Here is a 23,495-nt window from a genome sequence, read left to right on the forward strand (position 1 = left end):
TTTCATTGTCATCTCGTAAGTAAAGAAGAGCTGAAGGATTTTACTGTGGACTTCCAGCACCACCAACCTTAAGCGCTATTTCACTGAAGGGATCCTTTTGTTCGATTCTCATCTAGTTTCCAAGTAGAAAGAAAGTGAGTATTTGAGTTCCATGTGCTCTAGCAGGTTCCATGACCAGAATGTTGGAGGATCTCCATGAACCCTGTTCTCAAGACATAATAGAAATTTCATAAATGGCAATTTAAAATATTTCTCATGTATTAAAGCTAGTGTTTCTTACAGGTGTGCCTACTGGTGAGGGATTGTGATATTAACACAAAATGGATCTCAAAGACTACAGTACTTTTCTGAAAAAAATAGCATGAGAAACACAATCTTGTTTTACTAGTTCTATAACACTAAGTGTAAGATACTTTCAAATATTCTTGAATTATAGTGCATAATTTATAAGCCCTATCACAAAATATACTCAGAAATTAACCACAATTCATTAGGTTCATTGTATGTTTCTATCACTTTGCTTAGATACAGCATTTCTTCTAATAAATCACTTTGAATTATTAGTATATTTTAGAATTTTGTAAATCCATTTTTTTTCACATGAAAATTGTTGTTTTAGTATGATTCACATTCCAGCTTCCAAACACATGAATAAATCTGAAAGATACCATGCTAAGTGAAATAAGCCAGTCACTAAGGGAAAAATACTGAATTCTTCTACGTATATAAGGTAAGTCTAATTCACTGAAGCAGAAAATATGGTAATGATTATGAGAGGACAGAAATTTCAAGAGACAGTTTAGATATATTCAACATTTGTAAGTCTTTACTGTTAATTGGGTTACCTATGAGCAATATGGAATTATACACTCAAAATACAGTACATACAATATTAATCATCTTGATGAAACAATCAAGAATCACAACGTGATAAAAGAAAATGTTGATTAGTGAAAGATGTATCGATTTCTCTGATTATGTTTACAACATCATTGGTGTGTGTGTGTGTGTGTGTGTGTGTGTGTGTGAAAATTGATCAAACTGTATTTGATTAAATACATGTAAACCATTGCATATTGATTACAATTCAGCAATACCATTAGCAAACTAACGTTCTCACCTTAAACCGTTCCCATATTTTCTGATGCTCCATGAATCTGTAAAATGAATCCAAGGGGTGTTAGGACAACTGTTATGCAGTAGAGGTTGTATGGGGGAGAAGTGAGGAGGGAGGGAGGGGCAGTGAATGTGAAAATTGTGCCGCGTGTTGAATGTTCTACACATTATGCCTCATCAACTCTTCATTTATTTTATTATATTAAAAATTTATTTTAGTTTACTTATTTTTAGTGTTTATAATCAAGTATAGATCCTTGAACATAACAGGCAAATACTCTACCTCTGAGCTTCTTGGTTTTGTGTTGATTTTATTCCAATTTTTGATTTTTTTAAATTATAATATAATCATAACATTGTGATTCTCTTCTTCTCTCTCCTTCATCCAGAACCTCCCATACTCTCCTTGAAATTTATAGATTTAATGTGATAGACTTTAACTATCATTGTATACATATATGCACATACCTATATATTACAAAATATAGCCTCCTCAGCCTTAATGTACATTAATGTAATGCTCAGCCTTAATGTACTCATATTAATATTAATATTAATATTAATGTACATTAATGTAATTAATTAATGTAATGTAATGTAATTAATTAATGTAATGCTCAGCCTTAATGTACTCATATGTACATTTTCATAGACAATCATGAGTTCTTTTAAAATACTTTTGAGGTCACATAGTGCTGTCACCATGCTCCTGGATTTAGGACCATTACTGCATATGGACCGCCTCTCAGGAGCTGTATCACTCTAAAAAACAAAACTGATCCTCCTTTCACTAGCAGCAGTAAATTGTCAATAATTCCTCACCCGGGGGTGAGAATTCCTAACCATCTGCCTCCTCTGTGCTTTGATTTTATCTGGCTTGATTATGTTGAGGTCCTGTACACCCCATCACAACCACTGTGAGTTCACATTAGCACTATCCTGTTGCACAGAGAAACACTTCCACTGTGCCCATCAACTACCTCTAACTGATAGAGGTTTATTGGTCCCATTTTCACAATGATCCTTGAGCATTTGAAGGAAGAGTATAAGGTAGACATCCCACTTAGATGTAGGCATGCTACAGCCTCTCATTCTCTATTTATTATTCATTTGTGGATCACCGTGCCACTTGCCATCGAATGCAAAAAGAAACATGTATAAGGATTAAGAGATGAACAAATGCATGGGTACAAAGATAAGCCATTATGAGTCAATTTATTACTATGTCAGTTTAGCAGAACAACAGTAGTAGATTATCCCCTAGGGATAATGACTTGTCTAAGCACAGATTCCTGGTTGCTATATTGATACTGGTTATGGTTTCTGTCTTGCAGAGCAGTCAGTCCTCAAACCCAATTTTTGTTATCATAACATTTGTGTCATTATTACACCAGTGAGCTTATGTTGCCAGGCTGTGGTGATTCCAATCAGGCTTTACAACAGGCAGGGGAAAACGATCCATGAAAATACAAAAATTAAATTCAGCTAAGTCCAATTTTACTGAAACTGGTGCTGGACTTCTAGAGTCTGGCCAAGATCATTTTACTTTAGCCATATTTAAGCACAGCACAATTTTTTTAAAAAAGTATTCAGATAACCATTAATTCAGTATCAAGTGCACAAAAATTTAAGACTGGTTTACACTGAGATTCCTTACAAAGTATATCTTGCTTTGTAAGAATGGGTACTGCTGATACTCAGAGATAGTGCCCAAGATTCGGGTCTAAGAAGCTTGACTGGAATAAAAATAAAGCCTGTTGTTATCAGGATTGGCCTGGTCCTAAGATAGCATAGAAGTCACCTAGGCTGTTGTAAAGCACAAGGGACCTCACTAAGAAGAATGGGTTTTATGGGGTAAACACAATGCTCAGGATTTAGAGGAAAAGGTCATGGGTGGGTAAAATTAAAAGTCTGGGAGATACAGACAGATCCTGTCTCATCAGACAACAAAGAGTCACCAGGTTGTAAAACTACATCTTTCCTAGCATTCCAGAAAGATCAGCTATGCCTCTCCACTCCACTGAGGAGATAAGCTGTATATTTAACTTTCCTGCCTTCTCCAGTGCTTATCTACATGCACAAGGCCTTTTTCCCCCTACACCAGGCCAATCATTATTGTAGCTTGCAAGGTTTGAAGCTGATTAAGATTAGTGATTACTCTTGTCCTCCAGAAATGTGCATAGGTCTTTCTAACACAGTGCAAGCTAACTGGTAGGGGCAAATCTTCCAGACCAGTACTTGATACTTTTCAATATATGGTAACTCCACTTAGATTACTCTTACATATGTATATGTATACATTTTAGAAGGCTTCTCCAGTAGTAGATTTCCATATGACTTTTTAAAAAGTCTTTACTCCTAGTCTTTCATTCCTTTTTAATTCCCTCCTCCATCCTGCCCTTCCATTCCCACTCCTGCTTAATCTTTTTTGCTCCATTATTACCCATTTCTCTACAGTGATTTCCATAGTGACTGGTTAGTTTTTTCCATTGCTCTTGGGTCCCACTTTTTGGAAACCAGAAATTATTTTCAATAATTCTTCTTCTGAGATTTTTTTAAAATTGTATAAATTATATATCAATTCATTTACATATAAAGGTGGCTTTATTCCCTACTGACTGTTCAACTAAGATGATTTTTTTGCCTGGTTGCCATAACTTGACCCTCTGTTGCAATGTAAAATAAGTGTGTATAGTATACAGACTATGTTATTTGCTACTCATGACAGTCTTTGAGCCATTGAAATCCAGTGTATAGTTATTGCTAATGTGTTTGTAAGTTACTGTGATTTTAACATGGGAAAGCATTGTCTCTGTACATAGATTGTGAGAATTTTAAATTAGGCTTGAAAAGTTCTTAGAAAACTCCATTCAAACCATCAGATCTCTCTTTGGTTGTTCACGGAATGGGTACTAATGTATTCTCCTAATGCCGATCATGAACAGTGATTGGTATATTTTATATTAGATAATTTCTGATTACTATACTTTTGAACCTTTAATACCTAGATGGTTAAGATAACAGAGTAGCCATGAAACTTAGAGATACATGTCTGAAAAAGTTTGAACTCGGTTTCTCACCTTATTATGTGATAAGACAGGTATTGCCTATCTTAACTTTTTTTTTTCCTTTCCTACAGAGAATCTCCAAAAGAAATGAGAACTGGAAACCACTCCACAGTCACTGCGTTCATCCTTGCTGGATTGACAGATGCACCAGAACTACAGCTGTTTCTCTTCTTCCTCTTCCTTGGAATCTATGCAGTAACGATGGTGGGGAACCTGGGCATGATCACTCTGGTCCTGCTCAGTTCCCACCTCCACACCCCCATGTACTTCTTCCTCAGCAGTCTGTCCTTCATTGACCTCTGCCATTCCACTGTCATTACCCCCAAAATGCTGGGGAACTTTGTAAAAGCGAAGAACATCATCTCCTACCCTGAATGCATGACTCAACTTTATTTCTTTCTCGTTTTTGTTATATCAGAATGTCATATGTTGGCTGCAATGGCATATGACCGTTATGTTGCCATCTGTAACCCATTGCTTTACAATGCTATGATGTCCTATCAAGTCTGTTCCTGGATGATATTTGCGGTGTATAGTATGGGTTTGATAGGTGCCACTGCTCACACAGTCTGCATGCTAAGAGTGCATTTCTGTAAGGCTGATGTAATAAACCATTACTTCTGTGATCTTTTTCCACTCTTGGAGATCTCTTGCTCCAGCATTTTTATCAATGAAGTTGTAGTTCTGTGTTTTAGTGCTTTTAATATCCTTTTCCCTACACTGAGTATCCTGAGTTCTTACACCTTCATTATTGCCAGCATCCTCAGGATTAAATCCACTGAAGGCAGGTCCAAAGCTTTCAGCACCTGCAGCTCACACATGTCCGCTGTTGCTGTCTTCTTTGGGTCTGCTGCATTCATGTACCTGCAGCCATCATCAGTCAGCTCCATGGACCAAGGAAAGTTGTCATCTGTCTTTTATACTATCATTGTTCCAATGCTGAACCCATTGATCTACAGCCTGAGTAATAAAGATGTCAAGCTTGCTCTAAAGAAGTTATATGAAAAAAAATTCTCATGAAAATTTTTTTCCTTCTCAAAATGTCTTGCATTTTTTTCATTTTTTTCAAGGATAGCTTCTCAATTCTCATAAGCCAGTTATTTCCTTTTTATTTTGTGTCCTATTTCAGATAACAGGCCACTGTTATTTTTTTCTGATTACTCTAGGATTTAAATCTTGGAAACAAGTTATGTTAAGAAAATAAGCTTATGTGTATATGCTTACACTTTAGGGATCTTCTGCAGTAGAGGTTTTTTAAATGGTTCTTTTCAGAAAGTCTTTGTGTTATCTCTCCTCATATTCCCTTCTTTTCCTTGTCTTCCCATTTCCCAACCCATTAAAGTGATTATGTTCCATTATTCTATTTCTTCCTTTTTATATATCATCACCAAGTTCTGTCTTCCGTGACTTGAAAGGTTCCCCCCTTCCCTGAGAAACACTGCATAAGAGCAGATGGAAGAAACGTAAGAGTCAGCATTGCTGGAGGACTATAGTATTTGCCAGACACAGTAGGACATCTGTGCACATGAACTCACAGTACTTGTGACATCATGCACAAGACCTGCACAAGCTCAAGCAGGACAAATTCTCAACATGAAGGGAACAGGTGGTCACAGAGTACCACCACTGCCTCAGGAGCTATTGGTTTTTGATAGCTGCTGGAGAGGGAGAGTTAGCTTTTCTTAAGGCTGTGGTCTCTGGTATGTCTAACATGTTTCCGTGAATGGTCATACCTCTAAAACTATATAGGCAGTACAAATGGGGCTTGGGGTTTGGTTTTGTTTTTTAATGAGGACACGAAGTTGGGAGAGTAAAGAATGGGGAGGAAGATCTGGGAGAAGATTGAGTACGGCAATGAAGTTGATCAAAACATGTTATGCACATTTGAAATAATTAATATAAATACTTTAACAAAAAGAAACAAAGGAGCCAGACACTTCTAAGTCACATTATGTTTTAATTGTCCTACCTGATACATAGTGCACAGAGTCATAGCAACAGCTTTACCAGTCATGAGCATTTGAACATGAATATGTGGAATCTGCAAGTGAGAGCGCAGCTGACTTTTCTGAGTGTTTGCCTTATTACAGATGCAAAACATTGCCGGCTTTGCCATCCACTTAAAACCCAGAACACAGATATATCAAAGTCTTGTCAGTTTATCTCATCTTCATAGTTTGAAGACTTTTTCATGTCTTTTTTCACAACTGATTTCTTTTTACTATACAAAGTTACCTACATATGTTTATCTACCCTTATATGTACATATATGCTATGTGATATGTGTGTATGCTAATGTAAAACCTGTGTAAATATGAATGTTTCATTTTATTGCTTGGATCTGTTTGCAAGGTTTATGTATATGTAATTTGAATTTTCTTGCTAGAGGCACAAAATAGAATCCAGCTTTTCTTTATATTCATTGGTACTGAACAAGCTAAAACTATGCATCTTGTTACCAAATATTTATTCATGCATTTAATATATTAGTATTATGAGAAAATACATGTTTGAACTATCCTTGATAATTTTGATAACTGATAGGCAATAGAATATTCAAATATTAGAATTCTGACACAAACAAGAGATACTAAATACAATCCAGGAGAACTACTGCAAAGAGAAAAACGCATCAAGAATATAGGCAGAATTGTGGGCTATTATTCCCAGGCAATGTTTCTCAACTAAGGGACTGCCTCTGTGTCTTTTTATTTATTTCTGCCTAATGGCCATATGACTCAGATGACTGATGTATGAATAAGCCAATATTTAAGAACGGAACATAGTTAATGAATTTCATGTCTACAATGTCCCATACAGATTTAAAAGCACAATGAAGTTTCATCCTCAGCAAGGTAGAATTCCACACTTCATTCTAAAACATATTCTTAAAGGCATAGATAAGTGCAGCTCCCAAGTCTCACCAAAAAGTTTCTTCTTGCAACAGACAGAGACTATAGTTAGAGAAAATCCCGACTCACCATGATCCAGACAGCAATTGCTCCTACAGAGACTAGACAATGCCTCCCTCTGAACCATATCTAATAAACACACAAAGACTCTTGTGTAGCTCATGCCAACCCATTAGAATGGTGAGAGTGCAGCTGACTTTTCTGAGTGTGTGTCTGTGTGTCTGTCATTTCTTCATTCCTGTCTTCTGGTTCCCATTGCTGTGATGAAACACCATGATCAAAAGCAAATTTGTGGAGGAGATAAACTTGAGTTTATTTCACATATATATCCATATCACAGTTCAACACTGAAAACCATCAAGGCAAGAATTCAAACAGGGAAGGAACTAGAGGACATGGAAGACTGCAGATTACTGGCTTGTTCCTCAGGCTTGCTCAGGTTACTTTCTCATAGAACCAAGCCCCACTAGCCTGGGGATTGAGAGCACCACCCACAATGGACTGGGCATTCCCATACCAATTACTTATCAAGAAAATGGCCTACAGGTTTGCTTGTAGTCTGATTTTTACAGACACATTTTCTCAATTAAGGTTTCTACTTCGCAGATCAATCTAACTAATGTCAGATTGACATAAAACTAGCCATGACAATTTCTTTTTTTGCTCCTGGTCTGGCTAAGTCCTAGTTGCATAGAATACCTCAGCCATCATCATCCTTTATGCCCCAGCATTGCTTAAGCATGCATGGGCAGCCCGTTTATGGTGGTTCTACAGTTGTTCCTATCCTGGGCAGTCCTAGATGCTTGCGTTATTGTCATGCCCAAGGTCCCACAGGCTTCCTTTACACTGTCTATCCAGCGGGTTTTTTTTTTTTTTTGCCTTCCTCTTCACCTTATCCTGTGTGCTCCTCCAAGCAGTGCTGTCATTGGGTATCTACCGTCATCCATTTCTCTCAACACAACTGAAGAATCTCAGGCACTGTTGCAGTATCCTGTAGTTTACTTCATTCTGTAGGTGGAGATGCTTCTTAATGTCACCATTGCACAGGCTATCTCTTCATGTGACACCTAGAATCCTCCTGAGACATGTCATCTGAAACATATTCAGCTGCTGTTTTGAGGAGTGTTTCTTTTTCCAGGTTTCAGAGTTGTAAAGAAGGCAGCTCAAGACAAGTGTATCATATACTTGTAATTTTGTTGTTCTTGTTATGTCTTTTGTCGACCAAATCTTTCCTAGTGCCTGGAATTCAGTCCTCACTATCCATATCTACCTCTTGATGTCTGAAATAGTTCCCGCCTTTGAACTGAAGTTACCTCCCAAATAGACAAACTTGACTGCTTGTTAAGTTTCTGATTCTTTATTACAATGTTAAAATACTTGTGTGTTCTTCCCAGGTGTTGTATCTCAGTCTTTTCGTTGTTTAATTTCATACCAAGGTTTTCACTGACTTCCACCACTCTATTTACCATGACCTGCAGCTCATTCGGACTTTAGCAAGTAGTGCTGTATCATTGTCAAAACGCAAGTTGTCAGTTCACTCACCAACATGCATCTGTATGCCTACCCCTTCATCCTCAGGGGCTCTTGCTATTATTAGTCCCAAGAATATGTTAAAGAGTAGCGGTGAGTGGATACATCCATCTCCTACTACAAAATCCATGCAGTAGGCAGTACAAGCCTATTTATGATCCAGTCCCCAGTTTATTCCTTTAAAGGATAGAAATATGTTCTTTAATTCTTCACTAGATTGGGGAACAGCACTGCATTCACTTAGTGAATCTCATTCATCAAGGAGAGATACCACAAAATCCAAATAGAAAATAATGTCTGTCCAAGGATGCTACCCAAATACAGTTCACTCACATATTCTTAGCTTCGGTTTCATGTGCTACCACTCACTTCAGGTGACATATAAACAACCCACAGTGAAGAGGCACACAATCCTACCTCAAACAGGAAAAGGTGGTCATATAATGATTTCCTTCTCAGACATTCCTGTTTCACACAGATAAGCCTTGGTTACATGTCTCAATATTTATTTACTGCAGGGTCACTGCAACAAATTACCCTTGGGTCTGTTGATTCCTGTCTGAACACCAACTATGTTGATTATGTGAGTCTCAGTGAGCCTCCCTTCAAAATAAAATGATTCAATTTGGAGTAAAATGTTAGACATATTCTTGGCAGTACTGTTTAGTTACTCTAATCTTTTACCTCATGTTGAAACATAACCAGGACTGTTTAGTTACGGAAATCTCTTACCTTATATTGAAACCTAGCCTTCATATTAGGGTCCCAAAGATAGACACATTGGATCTCTTCATTCCTCTTCCCAAGGAGCTCATATTGATTAGATGTCCTTTTCTGCTTTTTCACCATTTCTTGTTTGTTTAATTGGCTTATTAATGATAAACATCTGAACTTTGCTTATTGAAGTAGTCATGATCCAGGTTCTGACCAATTTCAATAAAGTAACATTTGTTAATATGCTTGATAGCCATTCTGTGAATAACAAACTCCCTAACCCTCAATCTCTGAGCCAAGAATATTGATTAATCAGTATTTAATTCTGTGCGATACCTTTAAAGTATTGGAGATGTGTCATATCTTTTGAGTATTATTCAGATCACTTAAAAACCATACATGGGAGCTCTGAAATACAAGTTCATATAAACCGCCAGATGTTGACCTGTCCCACCTGGTCCTGCAGCCGTTCAGTCCCAAAGAAACACACAGAGGTCTACATTAATTATAAACTGATTGGCCTACTATCTCAGGCTTCTTATTAATTATTATAACTTATATTAGCCCATAATGCTTGTCTTTGTTAGCCACATGGCGTGGTACTTTTCATGGTAAGGCAGTCTTGCTCTATGTCTGGCTTCCTCTGTGTATGGGTGACTACTGCAGACTGACCTTTTCTCTTCCCAGAATTTTCCTGTTCTGGTTGCCCCACCTATACTTTCTACCTGGCTACTGGCCAATCAGCATTTTATTAAAAATAATACAAGTGACAAAATAAAAGACCATTGTCCTACAATAACCAGAGTCTTAAATACAAAGGCAATGTACATGTCCCCTTCTTTCTTATTTTCCTCTTATCACTGTTGTTTTTTTGTTTTTGTTTTGTTTTATTTTTGAGCCACTGATGTGTGATTCCCCTTTGTATGCTGTGAATACAATTGGTTAATAAAGAAACTTTCTTGGGCCTAAGCAGAGCAGAATAAAGGTAGATAGGGAAAACTAAACTGAATGCTGGGAGAAAGAAGGCAGAGTCAGGAGAAACCATGGAGCTACCAGAGAAGACAGATGTGAGCCACCACTAGGAACATTGCCAGTAGGTCATGAGCCTTGTGGTAAAATATAAAATAATGGAAATGGGTTAATTCTAGATGTAAGAGCTAGCTAGCAATATGCTTAAGTAATTGGTCAAGCAGTGATTTAAATAATATGGTTTCTGAGTGATTATTTGGAGTCTGGCAGCCAGGAACAAACAAGCAGCCTACTACTACAAGTCCCAAATAGAATTTTCTGACACTGAGTTTTAATTTTAGTAGATTTTTACTTAAACACAATTGTTTGCAAGACTATTACAGAGATACCTATATTTTGTGTGTCCTGTCTTCTCTCCAATCTTCACCACAATAGTGCACTTACACTACTATCTATTGTCCGAATATCCTTAGACTTTGTTTACATAATGTTCTTTTTTGTTTCAAAAATTCCATCTAGGATCTCAAATTAGTGATAGTTTGGATGACATTTCAGTCACCTCTAGAGCACACAATTCCAGAACTATCTTTCATGTTCATGAAGATGTAGACAGTTAAGGACACGAATTGGGCATTGTGCAGAGTGTCACTGCACATCAGTTTAGGCAGATGGGTTTAACCACATATTTTGAGTAAGGATGCATGTTTGTTTGTTAGAGAAAAGTTACAGAAGCAAGTTCTAATGATACCATATCAAAAAGCATCATACGCAACTCACTCTTAAGGAATTAGAGATTGTGCTCCACTTATCTGAAAGCAGAGCTCTTAATTTATTATCTTGGAATTCTTGCATATAATAAATTTCGCTCTTAAATCTATTTATTAGTTAAATCACTTATTTAAATATGTGTGGAGACACATATATTAACTTCTATTTTGATTTATGTTCTTCTGTAAACTGTTGCATTTACTTTTACTTAATTTGTTTCAGATATGGGGACTGCAAATCCTCCATGTATGTTTCCCTTTCAGATACTCAAAGAAATTTAACATTACATTGTTTTCTGGCACTAAACATTTTCTAATTTTCTTTCCCAGAAATAATATTGACCATTTTTCTATCAACTCTAGATATATTTATTGAATAACAGTATTATAAATACAGATTCATGCATGGAACCTGGGAGTGCTAATAGCTACATTGGTGTCCTTGATTTTAATTCTCTGAACAAACTAGTATAAACACAAGTAGTTATGTGTTTAAACTAACCCCTTATAGAGATACATATATAATTACCTGTCTACAATTGACACATATATATCTTTGTAAACTAAAAATTATTAATATAATGCATTCTACTCTGGATTAGTACCACATGGGTTAGTTTTGAAGCTTCCATTGATTGTTGGCAACTTCCACATAAAATAAAAAGCAGCAACCATTATCAATTTCCTATAATTTTATCGGTCTATTCTCCCTCTTTGCTTCTAGTGCTACTAGAATTTTCCATCTGTAACCTAATGGAAAAATCATCCTATCAATAAATATACTACAGTCGCAATATTTATTGTTTATACTCTCATGTTATCTCTACTCATAATGAAAGTTCCTAAATCAAACATGCTTATCTTCATCCCCTTCCTTGTAACTACATACCTTTGAAATAATATTGAAATAATATTACCCCTGAAAGAATAATGAAACCTATAAGAAACAATTTTTGATGATGATTACAAATCACTGTTATTTCCCCAGACATTAATTAAACAGATAAAAAAGAAGCAGTGAGAATTGACTGCATATATTTTAAAGGCAATTTTCAGTAGGTACATTGTCATGGAAACACTCTATAATCATGTCATTAGACATCAGCTTCTAGCCCCAAATGCAATGGTAGATACTATTTCCAAACACAGAGAGTTGTACTCATGGGAGGCAAAAAGAAAGTATCAACCAGAGCATCATACAAAAAATTTTAATTGATTTTCCCCTAAGTATCTTATCCCCAATGGAAGAAAATCCTTGAAGAGTTTCCTTCTACAAACTTTAATGGCACCTCTTATATATCAAAAATCTCTGTGAAAATAACACCATTTTGGTAAGTGCCTTAGAAAGATACCAGGTACTTGTGACCCTGGATTTATAATAAGATTGTGAACTACTCAGAACATAGGATTTATGTTCTGATCCCACAAATAACAATGAGGCAGATTTTATTTTGAATTACACCAATGACATGAAGAGGTGTTTCATTTAAGAAAACTTGGTCTCTATATCACTGGGATGGAAGTCTCCAAGTAAAAAGGTGAGCAACTAATATCCATTTGTCCTGTAATCGCTCAACCTCAAAATGTAAGACTACCACCATGAACTCTACATTTCAGAAATTATAGAAAATTTCAAATTCTAGCCAAAAATATCACTTATATGTTGGGAACCAAGCTTTCTCCCAGACATTTTTCATGTTTGACTGAAACTTTAATGTTTCGCAGTGTATTTCAGTTGCTATAGCTATTAGATGACATAGAAAAGAAACCCAAAAACTCTTATTTTTGTAACATCACATAGATACTATGATTAAGTTACTTTCAAACAATTCTTCAGGTTTCACATATAACTTCAGTGTGAAAACCCTGTCATAAACTGTAACACAGTAAAGAATTTGCCTGTGTCTATTCATGAGGAGTTATTTTTGCTTTCTTCATTTTTCATTGCATCTTTTATAAATCATTTGAAAATTTTAGCAAATTTTGATGTCTTTAATCTAATTAATAATTTATGAACACACCTCATTTCTTCTTATCTTTTCAAATTTACATTTCTCTTGAAAAATCCTTCACTGTCCCTTTTCTAGACTAAGCACCAAAACAGCTGTATTCCTGTAGCCCTGCTCAGTCATTCTAGGCTTTCCATAAACCACCTTCCTCTCTCCTTAGAGGTTATAACATTTTAATGAGTAGGAACTTTATACATATTTGATAATACTTATTATTATCAAAACTTTGTCAGTCCCCATTCACAATCAAATAATATTGTTTGATCATTATCTTCTTATTTTGTCTTGGAACTAGCTCTTATATACCAGGATAACCTCTAACTCTTCCTGTCTCTGCCTCCCAAGTGCTGAGATTAAAGGCATGTGCCACTATCACCAGGCTTGATATTTTTCATGACAATTAAAATATCAAGCCTTGGGAAATAACTAGTCAAGTTTATTCAATCTCTGAGTAGTCTTACCTTTTCCCTAAGTTTGCATAACTATAGATTAATGTTTTTATTTTCATATATGAGGCATTATTAGCATTTGGACAAGATAAATTCAATATGTTTAGCAAAATCTATCAAGATACCCTTGGGACTAAATGTAGAAAGAGAACAAATAAGAAAAAACAAAGATGAAGTACATATTTTTAGATGTAGTGACTGAACACAGTTTTAGATGCTATCCTAAAAATTAGTTTTATAATAGTTCAAATAATAATAATGAAACCAAACTTCTAGATGTTCTTTAACAGATTTACAGTGGTTCTAAGCCCTCACTGGGTTCCTTTCAGTTTTGAAAAGTATGTGTGAACTTGGAAGGCACTGTGATATGTAAGATAAGCCAGTCACAAAAGATTACTAAGTGGTTCTATTTATATTAGTATAATGGTCAGACACATAAAAATAGATAATATGATAATTATTGCCAGAGAACAAAAACTGAGAGAGAAAAGGTGGACTTGTCTAGGGGTATAAATCCTTAGTAATAACAGATGACTTGAGCAATATAATGCTGTATATAATATAGTACCTGTATATAACATATCGTATTATGTACTCAAAGATTACATTTTGATATTTTACTATAACATATTTATCTCTTATATTAATTAAAAAATAATATATGTATATATACATATATGATTAGAAAAAGAAGTCAATATTTTAAAAGAGAACAGGGGGAGATTTAGAGAGAAGAATGAGAAGAATAACAAGTCTATTATAATCTCAAAAAAATGAAGAAATAATTTAAAATTAAATAAAATACAGAGAGTTTAAATATTGATGCTGAAACAATTGATATATGGGGTTTCTTTTTGTTTTTTGATTCTGGAAACTGTTGCTTACATTTGCTAAAGCAGCTTGGTGTCTCTCCAACACCTGCATTATAGTGTGTAATCTCATGTGATGTATTTATATAACCTCATAATTACATCTCAATATTATAGACACATGTATTTGTAGGTGGTCAGAAAGATGACTTTTCATTTGGCTATATAATTTTGATATATAGAACATATATTAGGAAATGCTTTATCACTAGATCTATTTGTCCCACGAGGACTCTAGGAACTTAAAAGCCTGCCTTGTTCTTTTGCTCAGACTAACTGAATACAATTAGATCACTTTCATTTCAGAGCAAGTTCAAGCTAGAATAAAGGCTTATTGTAAATAGATCATAAATTTAAAACTTTACAGTTATACACAAGGTCAGAGCCATAGATATATAGCCAAGGTTACTACACAAGGCACCCTAACAAAAGCATGCTCATTTTTGTGTTCCATTCTGTTAACAATAGACCTACATCTCAAAGTTTATCACTGGGCAGTGTGCCCATCCATCTGCTCACAGTCTTACTCCTGTCACATTGGAACCTTGTGTTGCCATGGCAATGACTCAACTCCTTATCACTTACCCTAGGAATATGCTTTTGATAGTGAGAGGTAACTATTGCGATTTCTTTATTGCTTCAAGTCTCCTGAGAAAAAGAGAGATATTAGGCTAGGAGAGAAGAAACTAGAAGAAATTAGGAGAAATAAGAAGTGGGACAGTACAATTAGATTAGGAACAGAAGAAAAAAGAGACTTGTTTGGAAAAGGACATGTGAATTTATTTATTCACCCTCAGATAGCCAGAGAAAAAAGAATCCTTATTGCTTCTTGTAGCATCTGATTTTGAACCCTGCAGAGAGATTTGGGGCTGGAATACAAAGGTTCTCATTAGATAATTCTATGATTTACATTTTGAAGGATTCTTAATTTGTTTTCTGAAACTTCTGGCAATTTTATAACCTCACTATCGATAATGAGGTTATGATTACTCACACCTCTGGAAAAACTAACCATTTTTACCTTATCCCTTCCAGTCAATATGAAATTTTGTCTCTATTGTTTTTATTAAAATGTCCTTAATGATTATTCATGGTACACATATTTTCAGGTATTTATTTTAGATTTGTCTATTTCCACTAGAGGATTATTATTCAGATCATGTGGCTTTTTATGATTGGATTATTAGCTCTCTTAGTCATTCAGACATATAGGTTCTTTACAACTATCAATAAATCAAGATATATTACTTGAGATGTGTTTCCCACTGCGTATGCTATTTTTCATCTATGATGTCACTTTTTCTGTTGTTTTCTTTATTTTTTGTCCTTTTTTATTTAAAACAATCTTTTATTTTGTGTACCAATCCCAGTTTCCTCTTTTTCTCCTCCTCTCTCTCTCCTCCCATATCTCCTCACCCAACTCCCTATCCATTCCTCAGAGAGAATGAGGCCTCCTTTCAGGAAGCAACAAAGTCTGTCACATCACTTGAGGCAGGATCATGACCCTCCTCCATGTATCTAGGCTGAGCAAGGTATCCCTAAATGAGGAATGGGTTCCAAAATGCTGGTTCATGCACTAGGGATAAATATTGGTTCCACAGCCAGTGGCCCTACAAAATGCCCAAGACACACAACTGTTACCCACATTCAGAAGGCCTAGCTCATTTCTATGCAGGTTCCCTAGCTGTCAGACCAGTGTCAGTGAGCTCCCACTAGATTGGGTCACCTGTTTATGTGGGTGTCCCCATCATGGTCTCTACCACTTTGCTCATATTATCAGCCCTCCCTCTCTATGACTAGACTCTAGGAGCTCAGCCCAGTGCTTAGCTGTGGAATTCTACATCTTCTTCCATCAATTCCTGGATGAAGGTTCTATGATGACAATTAAGATATTCATCAATGTGCTTACAGAGGAAAGGCAAGGCACCATCTCCACTATTGCTTAGGTTCTTAACTGGGATCATCCTTGTGGATTCCTGGGAATTTCCCTAGCGCCAGATTTCTTGCTAACCCCATAATGTCTCCCTCTGTCAAGATATCTCTTTACTTTCTCACCCTCTTGGTACTTCTGCTATGGGATAATGCTCTTTTACACTGAAAAGATTTGTCACTTATACTGGTTTAATAAAAAGCTTATTGGCCAATAAACAGACAGAAAGTATAGGTGTGATGACCAGACTAGTAGAATTCTGGGAAAAGAAAAGGCAGAGATGCAGTCACCAGCCAAACACAGAAAAAGCAAGATGAGAATGCCTTACTGAGAAAAGGTACCATGCCATGTGGCTAAACTGTAGATGGAGTGGCGGGGCTGTGTCCCGCCACCCAGCTAGCTTTACCCAAAATAATTACATGGAAACTGTATTCATTTAAACACTGCCTGGCCCATTAGTTTCAGCCTCTTATTGGCTAATTTCTCACATCTTGCTTTAACCCATATTTAGTAATCTGTGTAGCACCATGAGGTGGTTGCTTACCAGGAGAGATCTTAACCTGCATCCATCTCAGAGAAGAGAGGCATGGCGACTAACTGAGCCATCTACCTCATTTCCTTCTTCCTGTTTTGTCTACTCCACCCACCTAACAGCTGGCCTATTAAATGGGCTGGCAGTTTCTTTGTTAACAAATGAAATCAACACAAACAGAAGACTCTCCCACTAAACATACATAAGAAATATGGGTTTAATTTAAATTGTAAGAGCTAGTTAATAATTAGCCTGAACAAATGAGCCAAGCAGTTTATAATTAATATAAGCCTCTCTGTAGTACTTTAGGACTGAACAGCTACAGAATCAGGCAAGTTAGATTTATGTCAACATCCTTCCCCAAATTTGACATTCCCAATCCCTTATGTTCTCCTCCCTCCACCTCTCCTATCTCTATTCTCCTTCTACCATCTTGTAGAAGGAGCTGTGGGCAGGTCTGCTTTTCATCCCACCCAGCTCCTGGCCACCAGCTAGTTTATGCCCCGAAATAACAACACACAAATTGTATTCTTTTAAACACTGTTTGGCCCATTAGTTTCAGCCTCTTATTAGCTAATTCTCACATCTTGCTTTAACCCATATTTAGTAATGTGTGTAGCACCAGTAAAGATTCAGCATGTATGAACTGGTAGCTGGATCCATGGTGTCTGTCCCAGAGAGGAGAGGCATGGTGATTGACTAACCTCCCTTCTTCCCAGCATTCTGTTCTGTCAACTCCACCTATCTAAATCCTGCCCCATCAAAAAGCCAAGGTAGTTTCTTTATTAACCAATGAGAGTCCTCCATCACCATCTCACCCTTCCCCCACACTCCCACTTTACTCAGAAGATTTTACCTAGTTCCCCTTCCCAGGGTGATCCAAGTATGTCTCTTAGGATCCAACTTTTTTCCTGACTTCTCTAGGGTTATAGACTCTAGGTTGGTTATCCTTTGCTTTATGTATAATATTCACTTATGAGTGAGTACATATTCTGTCTTTCTGTTCTAGGTTACCTCATTCAGGATATTTTTTTGCTAGATCCATCCATTTGCCTGCAACTTTCAAGATGCCATTGCTTTTTGCTGCTGAGTAGTACCCCATTGTACAAATGTACCACATTTTCCTTATCCATTTTTTGGTTGAGGAACACCTAGGTTGTTTCCAGGTTCTGCCTAATATGAATAATGTTGCTATGAACATAACTGAGCAAATGTCCTTGTGATATGTTTGTGTAAACTTTGGGTGTATGCCCAAAAGTGGAATTTCTAGTTCTTCAGGTAGATCGTCTCCCAACTTTTTGAGAAAAAATCATATTGATTTCTAAATTGGTCATACAAGTTTGCACTCCTACCAGCAATGGAAAAGTGTTCCCCTTGCTCTACATCCTCTCCAGCATAATCTGCCATTAATTATTTTGAACTGCGCCATTGTGACAGATGTAAGATGATATATCGGAATCATCTTGGTTTGCATTTCCCTGACAGCAAATGATGTTGAGCAATTACATAAGTACTTTTCAGGCATTTGAGATTCTCCTGTTGAGAATTCTCTGTTTAGATATGTATCCCATTTTAAAATTAGATTATTTGGTATTTTGATGTAAAGTTTCTTGAGATCTTTATAAATTTTGGACATCAATTCTCTGTCAGATGTGGGGATAGTGAAGATTTTCCCCATTAGTTGGCTGCCGTTTTGTTATATTGACTGTGTCCTTTGTCTTACAGAAACTTCTCTGTTTCAGAAGGTCCCATTTATTTACTATTGATCTCAGTGTCTACGCTATGGGTGTTCCTGTGCCAATGCATTCATGGCTACTTCCTACCTTCTCTTCTATGAGATTTAGTGTGGCTGGATTTATGTTGAAGTCTTTGATACATTTGGACTTGAGTTTTGAGCATGTGGATAGATATGGATCTATTTGTATTCTTCTACATGTCAACATCCAGTTTAACCAGCACCATTTGTTGAAGATACTTTCTTGGTTCCTTTATATAATTTTAGCTTATATGTCAAAAAGAGATGTTCATTGGTGTATGGATTAATATCAGGATCTTTGATTTGAGTACATTGGACCACCTGTTTCTTTTTGTGCCAATACCAAGCTGTTTTCATTACTATAGCTCTGTAATAGAACTTGAAATCATGAGTAGTGATACTTCTGGAAGTTTCTCTATTGTACATGATTGCTTTTGTTTGATCTTTTCATATGTCGCAGATTTCCTGGATGTTTTCTGTTAAGATTTTATTGGATTTAACAATTTTTTGACCAATGAATCTGTTTCCTCTACCATATCTTCAGTGTCTGAGATTCTCTCTTTCATCTCTTATACTCTGTTGGTTATGCCTGCATCTGTAGTTTCTGATGGTTTACCCAGATTTTCCTTTTCCAGATTTCCCTCTGTTCGTGTTTTCTCTATTGATTCTATTTCAGTTTTCAAGTCTTGAACCATTTCCTTTGCCTGTTTTTTGTTTGTTTGTTTTTGAGTTTTTTGGCTTTCTTTGAGGAATTTGCTGATTTATTGAAAATTTTTGTCTTCTTTGTCTTTTCTTCCATTTTAAGGGAATTTTTCATTTTCTCTTCTAAGCATCTCCATCATCTTCATAATGTTATTTTTTAGGTCATTTTCTTCTATTTCATCTGTGCTGGGATGTTCAGGTCTTGTTGATGTAGAAACACTAGTTTCCAGTGTTGCCATATTTTTCTTTATATTCTAAATGTATTCTTACACTGTCATTTCCCCATCTCTTCTCTCAATGGGTGTAAGTGAGGCCTGTGCTTCAGGGGATCCCTCTTCCTCCAGTTGGTGTGGGTGAAGCCTGTAGCTTCTCCCAGGAACACGTGGGCTATGTCTATGGTGGTCACTCATATAGCTCTGGGGTCTCCTCTCCAGGAACAGTCATGGCCAAGGCTCCCATGGTAGCAGATGCAGTGGGAACTATTAGCAGGAGTGGGGATTTTGCTCCAGGATCTCTGGGGTTTGGTAGGTTAAGATGGGGCATGGGAAATGCCTAGAGAGAAGGGCTCTCAACCAGGAATCTGAACATTCACCTCTCCAGGGACAGTCAGGCCTGAGACTCCAGATGCAGTGCCACAGAGGCAGTTCAGGAAGGTTGTGGGGAGGCTGCTCTGGGTCTCTGGGGTTTGGTGGGTGGAGGTGAGGTACAGGATGTGCCTATGAGACCAGCTGGGCACCCAGACATTCACCTTTTCAAAGGCAGCCAGGGCTAAGACTTCAGTGGTCACAGATACAGTAGGGTATGGTTGCCTATATATGATATCCTTAAAGGTACAAATTATTTTTATTTTAAATGACTCCCAACTAATTATTTTCTTTATTTATTTATCTATTGCTGTAGCCTCCCATTGTGAAAACTTTTTTTTTCAGTTGAGAAGCATGTCAATTTTTTTTTATTTTTTTTACAGTATTTGAGATTTCATTTTTTTTCTTTTTTTTTCCAGTTTATTTATTTTTTATTAAAAATTGCCATCTTCTCCCCTCCTCCTCCCCCTTCCCTCCCCTCCCCTCCACCCACACCCCTACTCCCTCCCTCTTGAGGCCAAACAGCCATCAGGGTTCTCTACACTATGTTGAGTCCAAGGTCCTCCCAACTCCCCCCAGGTCCAGGAAGGTGAGCAACCAAAAGAAAGTCAGAACCATGAGGGACGCGTTCACCCACTGAGATGGCAGGACAGAACTAATGGGAGACCACCAAGTCCACTTGGAATGGGACTGATGGAACATGTGACCATTGTGAAAACTTAACTAAGAAACTATAACCAGTTTCATTGGCATGAAGTTCTAGTAGTGCAGTTTTCTTTCAAATGCTATTTTTATATAAAATATATACATATACCACCCATTTTAATTAACTTTTTCATAATATGAAGAGGTGCATATTAACTATTTAAATTGTAACTTCATCTAATTGGCCATATAATGGAAAAACATTATTTCTATACTAAATTATTATTAAACACATAACTTTAATAATCTGTAGATGTATTTTTTACAGATTGCCCTTATGTCTAGCAACACATCTATATTATGAGCATATTATGTGGTTGTGGTATATTTTCAATGGGGAGAACTTGAAACTTTAAATTCCTTTCTTCTCCTTCAAGTTTGTTCTAATTATTCCCAGATCCTTCTATTTTGTATAGATTTATAATCATTATGTCATTACTGATAATAAAATTATCTTGATTAGGTTTACACTGAGCTTTTAGACTAGTTTGGGAGTTACTGCCATTTCACAATATTCAGTATTGTGATTCATGAAGATGGGATGTCTTTCCATGTATGTAATGATTTGTCCCTTTGACAATGCTGATAATTTCAAATGCAATGTCTTTATTTCTAAGTGTTTTAATATTTTTAATGATATTTTAAGTGTATTTTTATGATTGCTGAATTTTCTTGATGATTTCAGATCCCACTTCCATGATGTCCTTTTAAATAAATTACAGTGCTTCTTTCTTACAGATTTCTTGGAATTTTCTATATACAAAATAAATTCATATATATGTAAAGGTAGTTTTATTATTTACTTTCCAATTAAGATGCCTTTTGATTTTGTGTTCCTACCTGATTGCCTTAATGTTAACTTCAACTATAATGTTGGTTAAAGAGAGAGAAGAATAATTACACTGTTCATAACCTTATGGAGAAAGCCTTTAGATTACCACCATTACATATGGGAAGGTTGTGTATGTGCCTGGCAGTATTTTGTCTTTGGGTGAATGCTGCTCTTATTATAACACAGAAAAAGTTTTCTCTTTGTTTAGTGATTGGGAGAACTACAAATGAGTCATGAAAAGTCCTTAGTAGATTCCATCATTGAATGCATCAGATGTCTCCTTGGTTGTTCATGGACTGAGTACTTCCATTTTTATGGCAGAAGTCACAAACAGGAATAGATGTGCCGTATGTTTAATTACTAGTGCCATTTGTTGGAACTTAATGACTAACATGTAACAGTAGTTATCAGAAAATTAAAGATGCTTGGCCAAATGAAAACTTGAATTCTCCTTCAGACCTCAGTATATAATATAACAGATAGTTACCTCATTTTTCCTTCTTTCTACATAGAACTCCCAGAAGAAAATGTTACACGCAAATCTTTCCAGAGTGACTGACTTCATTCTTGCTGGGTTAACAGACAGACCAGAGTACCAGCTGCCTCTCTTCCTCCTCTTTCTAGGAATCTATGTGGCCACAGTGGTAGGAAATCTGGGCATGATCACCCTGATACAATTCAATTCTCACTTGCACACACCCATGTACTTCTTCCTCTGCAGTCTGTCCTTAATTGACCTCTGCCAGTCTACTGTGATTACCCCCAAAATGCTGGTGAACTTTGTAACAGTAAAGAACATCATCTCCTACCCTGAATGCATGACTCAGCTCTACTTCTTTATTGTTTTTGCAATTGCAGAGGCTCATATGCTGTCAGCAATGGCTTATGACCGCTATGTTGCCATCTGCAACCCATTGTTTTACAATGTTACAATGTCCTATCAAGTCTGTTTCTGGATGATATTTGGGGTGTATGGTATTAGTTTTATTGGGGCCACAACTCACACAGTCTGCATGCTAAGAGTGCATTTCTGTAAGGCTGATGTAATAAACCATTATTTCTGTGATCTTTTTCCACTCTTGGAGCTCTCTTGTTCTGATACTTTTATCAATGAATTAGTAGTTATATGTCTAAGTGCTTTTAATATCATTTTACCTACACTGAGTATCCTGAGTTCTTACATCTTCATCATTGCCAGCATCCTCAGGATTAAATCCACTGAAGGCAGGTCCAAAGCCTTCAGCACCTGCAGCTCACACATGTCAGCTGTTGCTGTCTTCTTTGGGTCTGCTGCATTCATGTACCTGCAGCCATCATCAGTCAGCTCCATGGACCAAGGAAAGGTGTCATCTATCTTTTATACTATCATTGTTCCAATGCTGAACCCATTGATCTACAGCCTGAGAAATAAAGATGTCAAGCTCGCCCTGAAGAAGTTGAATGAAAAAATTTTCTCATGAAAATTTTTTTACCTTCTCAAAACAACCCAAGATTTTTTAAATCTCTTTCAAGGATAACTTCTCAGTTCTTGTATTCTAGGCATTTACTTTTTATTTTAGTGCTATTTCAGATAACTGGCCATTGTTACTTTCTTTCTGATTTCTCTGGGATTTAAATCTTCTGTTAAGAAAACAATCCTAACAGGCTCTAGAAACTACAGGGAAACCCTGTCTCAAAAAAAAAAAAGAAAAAAGAAAACAATCCTATGTGAATATGCTTACATTTTATGGATCTTCTGCAGTAGAAGTTTTTCAAATTGATTCTGTTCAGAAAGTCTTTGGTGTTATCTCTCCCCATATTCTCTCCTTTTCCATGAACTCCTGTCTCCAAACCCATTAAAGCTATTCTGTTCCATCATCCTGTTTCTCCCTTTACATATGTCAACACCAAGTTATGTCTCTGTGCCTTAAAAAGTTCTTCCTCCTGTCATGCCAGTCTCACCCTGGGAAACACTGCACAAGTGCAGTTGGGAGGAACATAAGAGCCAGCGGTGGTGCAGGACTATAGTGACTGCCAGGCACAATAGGACAAGACCTGCACAAGCTCAACAA

General features: G+C 36.5%; 2 protein-coding genes across 2 annotated transcripts; both read left to right on the plus strand.

Moving 5' to 3' along the window:
• The first annotated feature begins 4,271 nt into the window (after positions 1–4,271).
• On the plus strand, positions 4,272–5,204 carry LOC119809728 (olfactory receptor 150-like). The gene has a single exon (XM_038322795.1). The coding sequence runs from the start codon at positions 4,272–4,274 to the stop codon at positions 5,202–5,204; it is 933 nt and encodes a 310-aa protein (XP_038178723.1).
• Positions 5,205–21,971: 16,767 nt separating this feature from the next.
• On the plus strand, positions 21,972–22,904 carry LOC119809745 (olfactory receptor 150-like). Its single transcript, XM_038322821.1, has one exon. It carries the CDS (start codon positions 21,972–21,974, stop codon positions 22,902–22,904), a length of 933 nt encoding a protein of 310 aa, XP_038178749.1.
• Positions 22,905–23,495: the final 591 nt, after the last annotated feature.

The sequence above is a fragment of the Arvicola amphibius genome, chromosome 3 (genome assembly GCF_903992535.2).
Source record: "Arvicola amphibius chromosome 3, mArvAmp1.2, whole genome shotgun sequence".
NCBI lineage: Eukaryota > Metazoa > Chordata > Mammalia > Rodentia > Cricetidae > Arvicola > Arvicola amphibius.

Coding starts and splice junctions, on each gene's coding strand:
- LOC119809728 (XM_038322795.1), top strand. CDS start 4,272: ATGAGAACTGGAAACCACTCCACAGTCACTGCGTTCATCCTTGCTGGA.
- LOC119809745 (XM_038322821.1), top strand. CDS start 21,972: ATGTTACACGCAAATCTTTCCAGAGTGACTGACTTCATTCTTGCTGGG.